General features: G+C 43.7%; 1 protein-coding gene across 8 annotated transcripts in view; it reads left to right on the top strand.

The window, feature by feature from the left end:
- Positions 1 to 11,099, top strand: part of ITPR1 (inositol 1,4,5-trisphosphate receptor type 1) — a 325,544-nt gene that overhangs the window by 171,968 nt on the left and 142,477 nt on the right. For 5 of the 8 annotated variants that reach the window (XM_053219026.1, XM_053219028.1, XM_053219027.1 and 2 more), the window contains 6 exons: positions 567 to 728; positions 842 to 1,012; positions 1,509 to 1,574; positions 3,081 to 3,218; positions 6,648 to 6,773; positions 9,130 to 9,330. In XM_053219026.1, coding sequence (XP_053075001.1) covers positions 567 to 728; positions 842 to 1,012; positions 1,509 to 1,574; positions 3,081 to 3,218; positions 6,648 to 6,773; positions 9,130 to 9,330 — 864 coding nt within the window. Of the gene's footprint in view, positions 1 to 562; positions 729 to 841; positions 1,013 to 1,508; positions 1,575 to 3,080; positions 3,219 to 6,647; positions 6,774 to 9,129; positions 9,331 to 11,099 lie in introns of all 8 variants that reach the window. The other 3 variants (XM_027042521.2, XM_053219029.1, XM_027042519.2) reach the window with 1 other exon arrangement.

The following is an 11,099-nucleotide window of genomic DNA, read 5'->3' as shown; positions in this document are numbered from 1 at the left end:
ACCAGTTTGTGACATGGTAAGTCCAGATCATGGGAGTAATCATTTTGGGTACTTTTATGGCAGCTAGACCCTGCCACAGCCTCCAAGTGCCTGATCAGTGGGCCTGGTATAGACTAAGACATCAGTTAGCTGTAAAGTTAAAGTAAAAGAAGCTGGTGCTTTACCACAGGTGTTTTGGTAGGTGCTGAGTTACAGCCTCTTAAATAAAAAATAAAACTTCTCATTAGAAGAAACACAACGGTGTGCTATTCTCAAACCATAGATAAGACCCTGCAGAAGAACACTCACAGAGTCAGAAATATAGATAAAAAGTCAATTCCTGTCACTGGGGGAAGGTAGGGACTTTGGCTTAGAATTTGACAGCTGTGACCTCCTCATAGTCTGCTCGCAGTCCAGTTGAAGTTAAAACAAGATTGTGTTCTTACAGGAACTTACTAAAACTCAAGTCACCCAGGGTTGACCACGGGGTTAGAACTCTGGTTAACGTGTGTCTGGGTCCAAGTGCGTGAGAGAAGGGTGCTTGTGGCTCATCTGTCCTTTCCCCTTCTGTGCACTCCTGTAGTGAGGAGAACACACCGCTGGACTTGGACGACCATGGTGGCAGAACCTTCCTCCGAGTCTTGCTGCATTTGACAATGCACGACTACCCACCCCTGGTGTCAGGGGCCCTGCAGCTCCTCTTTCGGCACTTCAGTCAGAGGCAGGAGGTCCTGCAGGCCTTCAAACAGGTAGTGTGTGTGTGTGTGTGTGTGTGTGTGTGTGTGTGTGTGTGTGTGTGTGGTATCGTCGTCGTCAGCTGCCCAAGAGGCCATGGTGACACGGGCACGTTGCATTTGCTCAGGTTCAGCTGCTTGTTACCAGCCAAGATGTGGACAACTACAAACAGATCAAACAAGACTTGGACCAGCTGAGATCCATCGTGGAAAAGTCGGAGCTTTGGGTGTACAAAGGGCAGGGCCCTGATGAGGCCATGGATGGTGTCTCTGGTGAAATCGAACATAAGAAAACAGAGGTGGGTGAGACCCAGGTCACGCTGCCGGAGGAGGTGGATAGGCTCCTCAAACAAGTGAATAGCCTACTCTGGTTTCACATAAAAGTGTATATTATGGGATGAGCTTTATTCTCAAGAGACCTGCATGTTGAGTAGCCAAAGTAACAGCCATTCTCCTAGGCAATAAGCTGCAGGATGGAAGGGTAGCTACCTCGCCTGTGTCACTTTGGACCACAAGGAAAATACTTGGTTGTTGAGTGGATTAGCCCCATATTTCCCTTCCAGACCCACCCGGGGAAGAACCTGTTGTCAGTAGTCTGGTCCGCCATCCTCTCCCACATCAGGGAAATCCTGTCAGTCGCAAGGGGGATGAACACATGACTCGGGCTTAAACCCAGCGTGACTATAGGAAAGCTGCAAAAACTCCCATTGTTTCCTAAACTCCAATGAGCATATAAACACACCTTACAGTCCAGGGGCTGGACGAACCACACTTACATTTGTTTTTGGTCTCTAGGAGGGGAATAACAAGTCACAGAAGCATGAGAGCACCAGCAGCTACAATTACAGGGTGGTCAAAGAGGTGAGTGGTCCTAATGCCCTTTTTCCTTGTGTATTAATTCTCTAAGGAGAGATAGTGAGAGTCGACTTGAAGATGCAAACACTTCATCCTTTTTCTTCATGTGAAGTTTAACAGGAAAGAAAAAGCTCTCAGAGGTTAAGTGCATGGATTTTAGGGTCATATCTGGGTTCGAATCATCCTCTGCTGCTTATTATTAGTGTGCCCTCAATTTTCTCACCTTTTAGAGGTGCAGCCAGCACCCGTGATTCTGAAAGTTTATAATTGACCAAAGGACTAATTTTATAGAATTGTCAAGCCTTTATATCAATGACTGGCACTTAGTGTCCACCAGTGAGGGCTCTAGTTCTTTAGATATCTTTGCATAGGGTGGTTCACAGTTGGAAGGTTGGGAGCTTTGTATTTTCTTTTTTTTTAACCCCAGAGCAAACTCTTCCCAAGTCCTTGGCAATGATATGAGTCTCACCATTTTAGGAGGTCGATCTTCCTTCCTTCCTTCCTCCCTTTCTCCCTTCATCCCTTTTAAAGTTTCTTTATTTTTAGAGAGAGAAAGTGTACACACATGCAAGCGGAAGGGGGCAGAGAAGAGGGAGAGAGAGAGAATTGCAAGTGGACTCTGCACTGTCAGTGTGGAGCCTCATGCAGGGTTTGATCTCACAAACTGTAAGATCATGACCTGAGCCAAAGTCCAGAGTTGGACACTTACCCAACTGACCCACCCAGGCACCCCTGGAGATCTTTCTGAAACTATCCCACTTTTGGTTGAAGACATAACCTACTTCATACTCTGGAAGGGCATGTTTTTAACCATGTGTAGATTTGGTTTGATGTGGTTAAGGGATACTACACAAGGAATCTCCTGTGTTTAAAAAAATTTTTTTTTTTTACATTTATTCATTTTTGAGACAGAGAGAGACAGAGCATGAGTGGGGGAAGGTCAGAGAGAGAGGGAGACACAGAATCCGAAACAGGCTCCAGGCTCTGAGCTGTCAGCACAGAGCCCGACGCGGGGCTCGAACTCATGGACCGCGAGATCATGACCTGAGCCGAAGTCGGACGTCCAACCGACTGAGCCACCCAGGCGCCCCATCCTGTGTTTAATATGTCGTGATCACTTCTGCCTCCCTGCCCATGACCAGAGCCTACAGTCTTTTCTCAGTTATGCTTCCCAGTTTTCTGAAGTTGATTTCTTTCATTTTTTTTTGAAATAATTTTTTCAGGCTTTATGCAGATAAAATTGACAAAAGAAACTGTCATCTTGCTGAAGTGTGACACGTAATAACTTGATAGACACTCTGTGAAGTGATGATCACAATCAGGTTACTTAACACATCCACCACCTCACATGGCAAGCTCTTTGGAGGGTGGGTGAGAACAGTTCAGATTTACTGTCAGCCGGTTTTACGCACACGACGCATCTTCGCTGACTGTTGCCGCCGCGCTGTGCATTGGATCTCAGAACTGGTATGCTGGTCGTGGGTACACACTTGGAGTCTCTCTTTCTGACAGATCCTGATTCGGCTCAGCAAACTCTGCGTGCAGGAGAGCGCCACCGTGAGGAAGAGCAAGAAGCAGCAGCAGCGCCTGCTCCGGAACATGGGCGCGCACGCAGTGGTGCTTGAGCTGCTGCAGATCCCCTACGAGAAGGTGAATGAGTTCCCCTCCGGCAGTGGCAGCTGTTCCCAGGGCCGGGGCGGGTCTCCGCATTTTCCGAAACCCTCCATGTTGGGATAGTGTTGGTGGCCACATGGAGCTGACGTGGCGATGGTGAACATAAGGCACTTGTAGGCAACTTGCGCTAAACAGACAGGGTGTCATGAAATACAGCCACCTGTAACCTGCCTCCAGAATCCGTTGCTTCTCCACTTGCTTCCACGCGGCACTAGATGCAAAGGTGGGATGGACGGACCTGTATATGCACATGGGCATGTGCTGTGTCCTGGGTCATCTGCAAATGCCTTTTGGGCAACGTAAGCCCTGCAAGTGACTGGATGCATGTGGGGACATGGCGCCTGCCCACTTGTGAGGTCCTCAGTAGTGTGCTGATTTCTGGTTAAATTATTTGGATCTTTCAGGATACTTGGCTCCAAGTCCTCTTTTCTGTTGTTAGAAGTTACACTCTCTGTCCCATTTTTTCATTCCAGCATTTGTCGTTGACCATGATAGGATTTAGGGAAGTAGGGTAACAGTGCTCTGTGCCGTGAAGCCTGACAGGGCACTTTCAAAAACCTCTATTCACTTCTAAAATCTAGCACAGTTATCATGTTGTTCCCACTTGACAGATGAGGAGACCGAGGCTTGGGGAACTCGAGAGTCCCAGGGAATGGATTTAGTCTCTTGAGTTCACCAGTGACTTCCAGAGAGACTTGGTGGTGACGAGTTGGCTAAAGAAGGCTCACTGCTAGTGCTTGGAGGGTGCCAGGCACTGCATTGCGTCATATTCATTCTCCAGTTCATTTCATCCTTAAGACAGCGCTTGAGATTGGTCGTACTATCAGTAGCCCCATTTTATTATTTTATATTATGTTATTCCATGTTATTTTATGTTATGTTATTTAACTATTATTTACTTTTGAGATCGAGTGAGAGAGCACAAGCAAGGGAGAGGCAGAGAGAGAGAGAGAGACACAGAATTCAAAGTAGGCTCCAGGCTCTGGGCTTTCAGTACCGAGCCCAACACGGGGCTCAAACCCACAAACCGTGAGATCATGAGCTGAGCTGAAGTCATACGTTTAACTGACTGAGTCACCCAGGCGCCCTTACTATTAGTAGCCCCGTTTTAGATAAGAAGACTGGCCAGAGGTTCAGTACCTTGCCTGTATGGCCCAGCAACACATGGCAGAGCCAGATCTGCTCACCCGTGAGGCCCAGGCCCTGCTTGCTGTACCTTATCTTCCACGTACCTCACTTGGGCCTGCTGCCCTATGCTCCAGGAATTTCTCTGCAAGGGCCGCTGCCACAATCATGGGGCCCATGTGATTCAGCCTGGTCAAGCCTTTCTGCAGCCACAGATAAAGTGTAAGCTTAATCCCTCTGATAGGTCAGGAACTTAACTGACTTGAATATAACTTCAATCTAAGTGTGCTTGTCATCCAAACTTGGCTGACATGTAACTAGAACCAGCAAGCTGAATAACCTTGCTATGTATACAGAATGTGAGAAGGTAGTTTGCTGGCCATATCTTTGCCTTACAATTTCACCAGTTTCCTTAAAGAAAGACAGCTCTTCATAGAGTAGTGTGAAAGTAACAGGTAACGCGATTCAGCTGGAATTGGGGTAGACAATTGTGTGTGTGTATGTGTGTGAGACTGGTTTGATTTGGGATGGGTACGGATAGCACATTGTGGGAGAACAGTGGAAGAATTCCTACCAGCAGATACTCTCTTGTTAGGTGGTATCTTTAGAGTTTACCTGCCTTGTAAAAATTTGTTTCGCATGATGAAGCGTTTGGTTTCAACGAGCCCCCGAAGATACTCCTTTGAGCCTAAGAAGTGAAAGAGTGCAGAACTGTTGGAGATTACTGCTGACAACCAGCAGGGTCTCTCTGTCCCAAGGCCACTGATTTCTTAGAGCTGGAGGATTTGCCACTTTCCCTGTTAGTAGGAGACAAATGTAATATCCAGTATGTTGTATGGGATTTGCTATTAATGTCCTTTTAAACTCTTCTGTTTTTGATTGTCAAGGCTGGTAGCTCAGATTCCTTCTGTCCGTTGTTCTGACAGATGCATCCTTTCTTCCAGGGTTATTGTCTAGACCAGGGTGGGCAACCTGCAGACCTGAACCAAATCCAGTCTGCCATCTGTTGTTATACAGCGTAGTAGTTAAGAACGCATTCTTAAATCTTACATCTTTAGTAGTACCTGCCTAACATCCTTTCCTTTGCTTTTTGATCCACAAAGCCACAAAGTATCTGTCTGACCCTTGGTCTAGACCAGAACCAGTAGCTTACCTTTACTGAGTAATTATTATCTAAGCCCTTGACTTGGATTTTCCCATTTAATCTTCAAAGCAACTGTATGAAGTGTGCATTTTTCATATCTCAATTTTATAGATGAGGAGACAGAAGCCCTGAAGGGTTAAGTAACTTGCCCAACGTCACACAGCTAGTGAGTGGTAGATCTGGATAAGAGCTAAGCAGTCTGGTTTCAGGGTCTACGTTGCTAACTGCTATGCTGTCTGGCATTTGAAATGAGGTGGTGTATGTGAGAAGACGTAGGGAGATTGTTGTGGGCTAAGTGAGTAGGAGGGACGATTCCATTTTTGGAATTCTTTCATTTTTACTATATTTAAACTTTTGCTTGTTTAGAATTGGGCAAAATGGTGATAGGTTTTATGCATTTGTCTTATCTTGGGGCATCTAACGCTCTCTAAAAATACTGAGTACAGTACATGCTTTTACTATAGGAAATGAGAATCGCATGATCAGCTGTTGAAATGCCTTGGGGCAGGTATTATCCCCATTTTGCAGATGGGAAAATTAACTCTTAGGTTAGATGCTAAGACAGAGATGACAAGGAAAGGATTGTGGCAGGTATATTTGCCCACATTTACAATCCAAAGAGAGTCCCACTTTGTCACGTGATCCCTGCCAAAAATGAACGCATACATTTGTGAGGTGGATTAAAGAGAGTGAGCCCGAGACCTGGGCGGTGTGACCTCATCGCTAGCGATGCGGTCGGCCACGGCTCCGCTGTCACTCTGTTCTCAGAAGTGGGGCGTTCAGAAGTTCCAGGCATTGCCAGAAATGAAATTCCAGAGGCTTCCTCTCAGCTTCCACTCTGTATTGCATTTTTCCCGAATCAATTCTTTTTATATCTACCAAAGGCTAGTGGAAGAGAATATAGGAGAATTGAATAAGTTACTGGCGTCTTTTCACCGTCAGCGATGCGGCACCCCAGTGTCTTTACCCAACAGTCCCTCGGCAAGCACCTTGGCTGGAACCCACTTAGCAGGTGGTGACCGTATCATAGAACGTGATCTCTTGGCCTAGAGATAAGTGCTGTCTCCTGCTGACCTTCTGTTGTCTACTGCATCGCCCGTTTTCAACTGATTTTTCATCTCCCTCCTTCCACACAGGCTGAAGATACCAAGATGCAGGAGATAATGAGGCTGGCTCATGAATTTCTGCAGAATTTCTGTGCTGGCAACCAGCAGAATCAAGCATTGCTGCACAAACACATAAACCTGTTTCTCAACCCAGGGGTAAGACTTGAGGCCTATCTGGAAATCTGTGAGGGGAGGAGGGTACGAAGCACTAAGGAAAAACAGCTGGTTCTTTTGCTGTTGTGACCACGGGGACTTGTTACAAAGCAACATTTATTCCAAGGGGAATGTTGGGACCATCTCTCAGGAGGACATAAATATTCCCCTTACTTTGGGGGGAGAAAGGGAAAAGGAGGAGGAGGTGGTAGGACAAGGTAAGGTATATTTTTATTTTTTCTTAACGTTCTTCATTATATCAAATTTTAGCACTAGTGAGTTGCTAATTCTCACTCGCCAGCCACATCCTCCTGAGGTCTTGCATAAAGTTTTCTGTGTATGTAATACAATACATAATAATACGTTGGATACATATAAATACACAATATATTCATATAAAACATAATTGTTATATTTTAGTGTGTCACATATGTTTTTGAAGTACGTGGAGTGCATTTTTTTTAGAGATAAATGGTGGCATACCCTACTTGTAGCTTTTTTCTCTTAATACATTGTGGCTATCTTTGCAAGTCAGAGAGAAATTTTTCTGATTTTTGATGAGAATTTTTGATGGCTATGTGGCATTCCATAGTATGTCTGTAACTTTTTAAAACCCATTGCCATACTAATGGACATTTAGGCCAGCTCTAATTTTTGGCTTTGTATAATTCTACGAAGGATCTCCTTGTAAATACATGCACACTGACGTATTTGTTAGTACTGCTGGAGCTTTGGAGGACAGGACTACTAGAATTGTGATGTTAGGAAGAGAAAAGACAAAAAATACAAAGCTGAAAGCCCCCTACTTCATACCAGACATAAAACTTATCCCTCAATAACTCGGGGTAAAAACCACAGAAAATAAGCCTTCTAGAAGAGAACATGAAAATATTTTGATGACCTTGTGGAGAGCAAAGTTTTTTGTTTTTGTTTTTTTTTTTTAATTTAAGTTTTAAGTAATCTCTACACCTTACCTGGGACTCGAACTCACAACCCTGAGATCGGTTCATACACTCCTTGAACTGAGGCAGCCAGATGCGCCTAGAGTTTTCTTACACAGTATAAAAATAGAATTAATTATAAAGGAAAACATAAAATAAAGACTTCTGTTCACCAGGTGAGCTCATTAAGATCATCCAGAGGCAAGCCAGAGAATGGGGGAGGACGTTTGCTTGCATATATGTTCAATTAAGAACTCATGTCCAGAATTTATAATAAACTTAAGAAAAGTCAATAAGGAAAAAGGCAACCCATTTTTTAAATGGATAAGAAAAACTTTAAAATGAAATCATCTCTAGTAGAACATACCCAGATGGCCTGTCACTGGGACAAGGTGATCATCAGAGAAGTATAAATTAACTAAGATAGGCAAAACAAAGTATGACTAAATTCAGAGACCAACAACACTGTAAATCAGCAAGGGTATGGAAAAGCTGTGGTGTAGAATGGAAATTGTTAATATCTTTTGAAAGCTGTTGAGAAGTACTTTTTAAAAAAATTTTTTTTTACTGTTCATTCACTTTTGAGAGACACCAAAGTGAGTGGGGGAGGGGCAGAGAGGGAGACACAGAATCCAAAGCAGGCTCTAGGCTCTGAGCTATCGGTCAGCAAAAACCCGTTGTGGGGCTCAAACTCATTAACGGTGAGATCATGACCTGAGCCAAAGTCTGACACTTAACCAACTGAGCCATCCAGGTGCCCCTGTTGAGAAGTACTTTTAAAGCCAAACATTTATATTCTGCAACCCAGGAATTCCACTCTTGGATATAAAGCCAACAGGCACACACATTAAAATTTACTAGAAGACATGTTCGAGAATGCCCATAGCAGCCCTATTGTGCGAGGAGTAGTGCCACTAAAACCTGCCGTTAAACTGGATACGCCCCTAATGCCCATCAGCAATAGAAGAGATCAGCACACTGTGGTTTATTCATGTCATGGAATATACATAGCAGTATATTCTATGTACTGATACATGCAACAACATGTTGACAGCATCGCAAATGTACTATTAAACAAAAGAAAGCAGGCGGAAGACAGTACAGGAAGCTCAAAAACAGGCAAAACTAATCTGTGGTTGCAGAAATCAAAATAGGAGTTAAATTGGGTGGTAAGACATTTTGTTTCTTGATCTGGGTGCTGGGGTTCCCACCATAGTTCATTGAGGTGAATACTACTTGTTTCCCTTTCTATATGTTTATTACACATGATTGAAAAAGTTTATGAAAAAAGGCCGTACAGAAGTGAGAAAGGAGAGCCATCTCTTCACTGGTTTAAAGGCTTCTTTGTGTGTTTTGGTAGACTCTTTGTCACTTTGTTCTCTGATGTCCCTGTGCTCCTGCTCTGACTCTTCTGTCAGATCCTGGAGGCGGTAACCATGCAGCACATCTTCATGAACAACTTCCAGCTCTGCAGTGAGATCAATGAAAGGGTCGTCCAGCACTTTGTTCACTGCATCGAGACTCACGGTCGGAACGTCCAGTACATCAAGTTCTTGCAGACGATTGTCAAGGCGGAAGGGAAATTCATTAAAAAGTGCCAAGACATGGTTATGGCTGAGGTAACAACTGCTTATTTCTATATCCCTACCTTTGGTGTTCCACACAAATTTTTAAATTACTACTCTCTGTATGAACTAGCACCCTCTCCTGGACCCACATGAAGGGACAAAACATAATTGTGGTTTGTTTGTGTGAGAGAGTGTGTTTGTGAGCATAAATCAGATACACACGTAGGCAAGAGTCTTATCAGGTTTTTCATAGCAGTGAATCTGTTTATTTTGAGGAGTTTGGGATCAGATTTTTTTGAGAGGGGGAAAATAAAACCAGGAGTAACAAACCAAAAATACGATGAATAGCGATTAACTGTGGATAGAAACCAGTGAGCCAGAACAGCCTATGTTCCTGTGAATAAGTTGTCTTTAATTATTCACTTCATTAGCTAGAAAAATTGTTACTTGATGATTCTTGAGAAGAAGCTAGACCGTGGGATTGGGACAAAGACCTGCTTGGTTCTCTGTGGGAAGTCAATGCCCCATGAATGCTGTCTGACCAAAAAAGCCCTCTGCCACCACTTTCAGATACACTCCATTTCATCTTTTACCTGTTTAAAAAATGAAAACTTAAGTAAACCCACCTACCATTTGGATTTAAAATGTCCTCTAATAAAGAACATATGATACCAGTGGAAGGTAGTGTCGCATAATTAAAAGAACTGACTTACCTAGGATATGAATGAAGGCTGTACTGCTTTACTGGCTATGTGACGTGTCAACTTCCCCAACCCTCAGCATGCATTTTTGTGAAAGAAGGTGTAGCCGTATTCACCTGAGGAACTGATATGTGAACTCATTGAAATAATGATGACAAAAATAGCTAACATTTCTTGGAAGCCTGCCATACCCTAGTCAGGGCTCTAAGCAATTTACATATAATCATTTATTTAATCTACATGACAGCACCATGAGCTCATTATCTTCTTTGTCCTCAGTTTTATGGACAAAACTGAGGCACAATGAAGTTAGGTGATCCATGTGAAGTACTTATCACAATACTTGGCACTTACTTAGAGCCTATGAAGGTTAGATGTTATTGTGTAAATAATATTGACTATATTTATTTTGGCTTCTGTACCAGCCCTTTTTGGATCTTCTGTATTTCATGCAGTGCTGAAATTGATTTATTCTTAAGTAGATTTATGAGAAGCCACATTCAGTCCTGGGGACAAGTTATAAGTAGGAAAGCCTTGATTTTTTGATGAGTATTGAAAGTTAGGTGTATCTTTTTTTTTTTTTTAACGTTTATTTATTTTTGAGAAAGAGAGAGACAGAGCATGAATGGGGAAGGGGCATAGAGAGAGGGAGACACAGAATCAGAGGCAGGCTCCAGGCTCTGAGCCATCAGCCCAGAGCCGGACGCGGGGCTCGAACTCACGGACCGTGAGATCGTGACCTGAGCCGAAGTCGGACGCTTAACCGACTGAGCCACCCAGGTGCCCCAAAAGTTAGGTGTATCTTAATGAGAACTGGATAATTTGTGAAGAGAGAAGGCACTGCATGAGAGAGTTGTAAGAGGGATACTGCTTTTCAGGCATAAAAAGATGGAAACATTTTTTGAAATGTTTGTTTATTTCGGGGTGGGTGGCAGAAGGGGAGAGAGAGAATCTGTACCATCAGCACAGAGCCTGACACCGGGATCGATGTCACAAACCAAGAGATCATGTCCTGAGCCAAAACTAAGAGTCAGGTGGACACTCAACCAACTGAGTCACCCAAGCGCCCCTGTAAATATTTTTAAGTAGAAAAATCATAGCCTAATTATTAGGTTTGGA

This window comes from Acinonyx jubatus, chromosome A2, assembly GCF_027475565.1.
Source record: "Acinonyx jubatus isolate Ajub_Pintada_27869175 chromosome A2, VMU_Ajub_asm_v1.0, whole genome shotgun sequence".
NCBI lineage: Eukaryota > Metazoa > Chordata > Mammalia > Carnivora > Felidae > Acinonyx > Acinonyx jubatus.
This window is presented reverse-complemented; position numbering and strand designations above follow the sequence as displayed.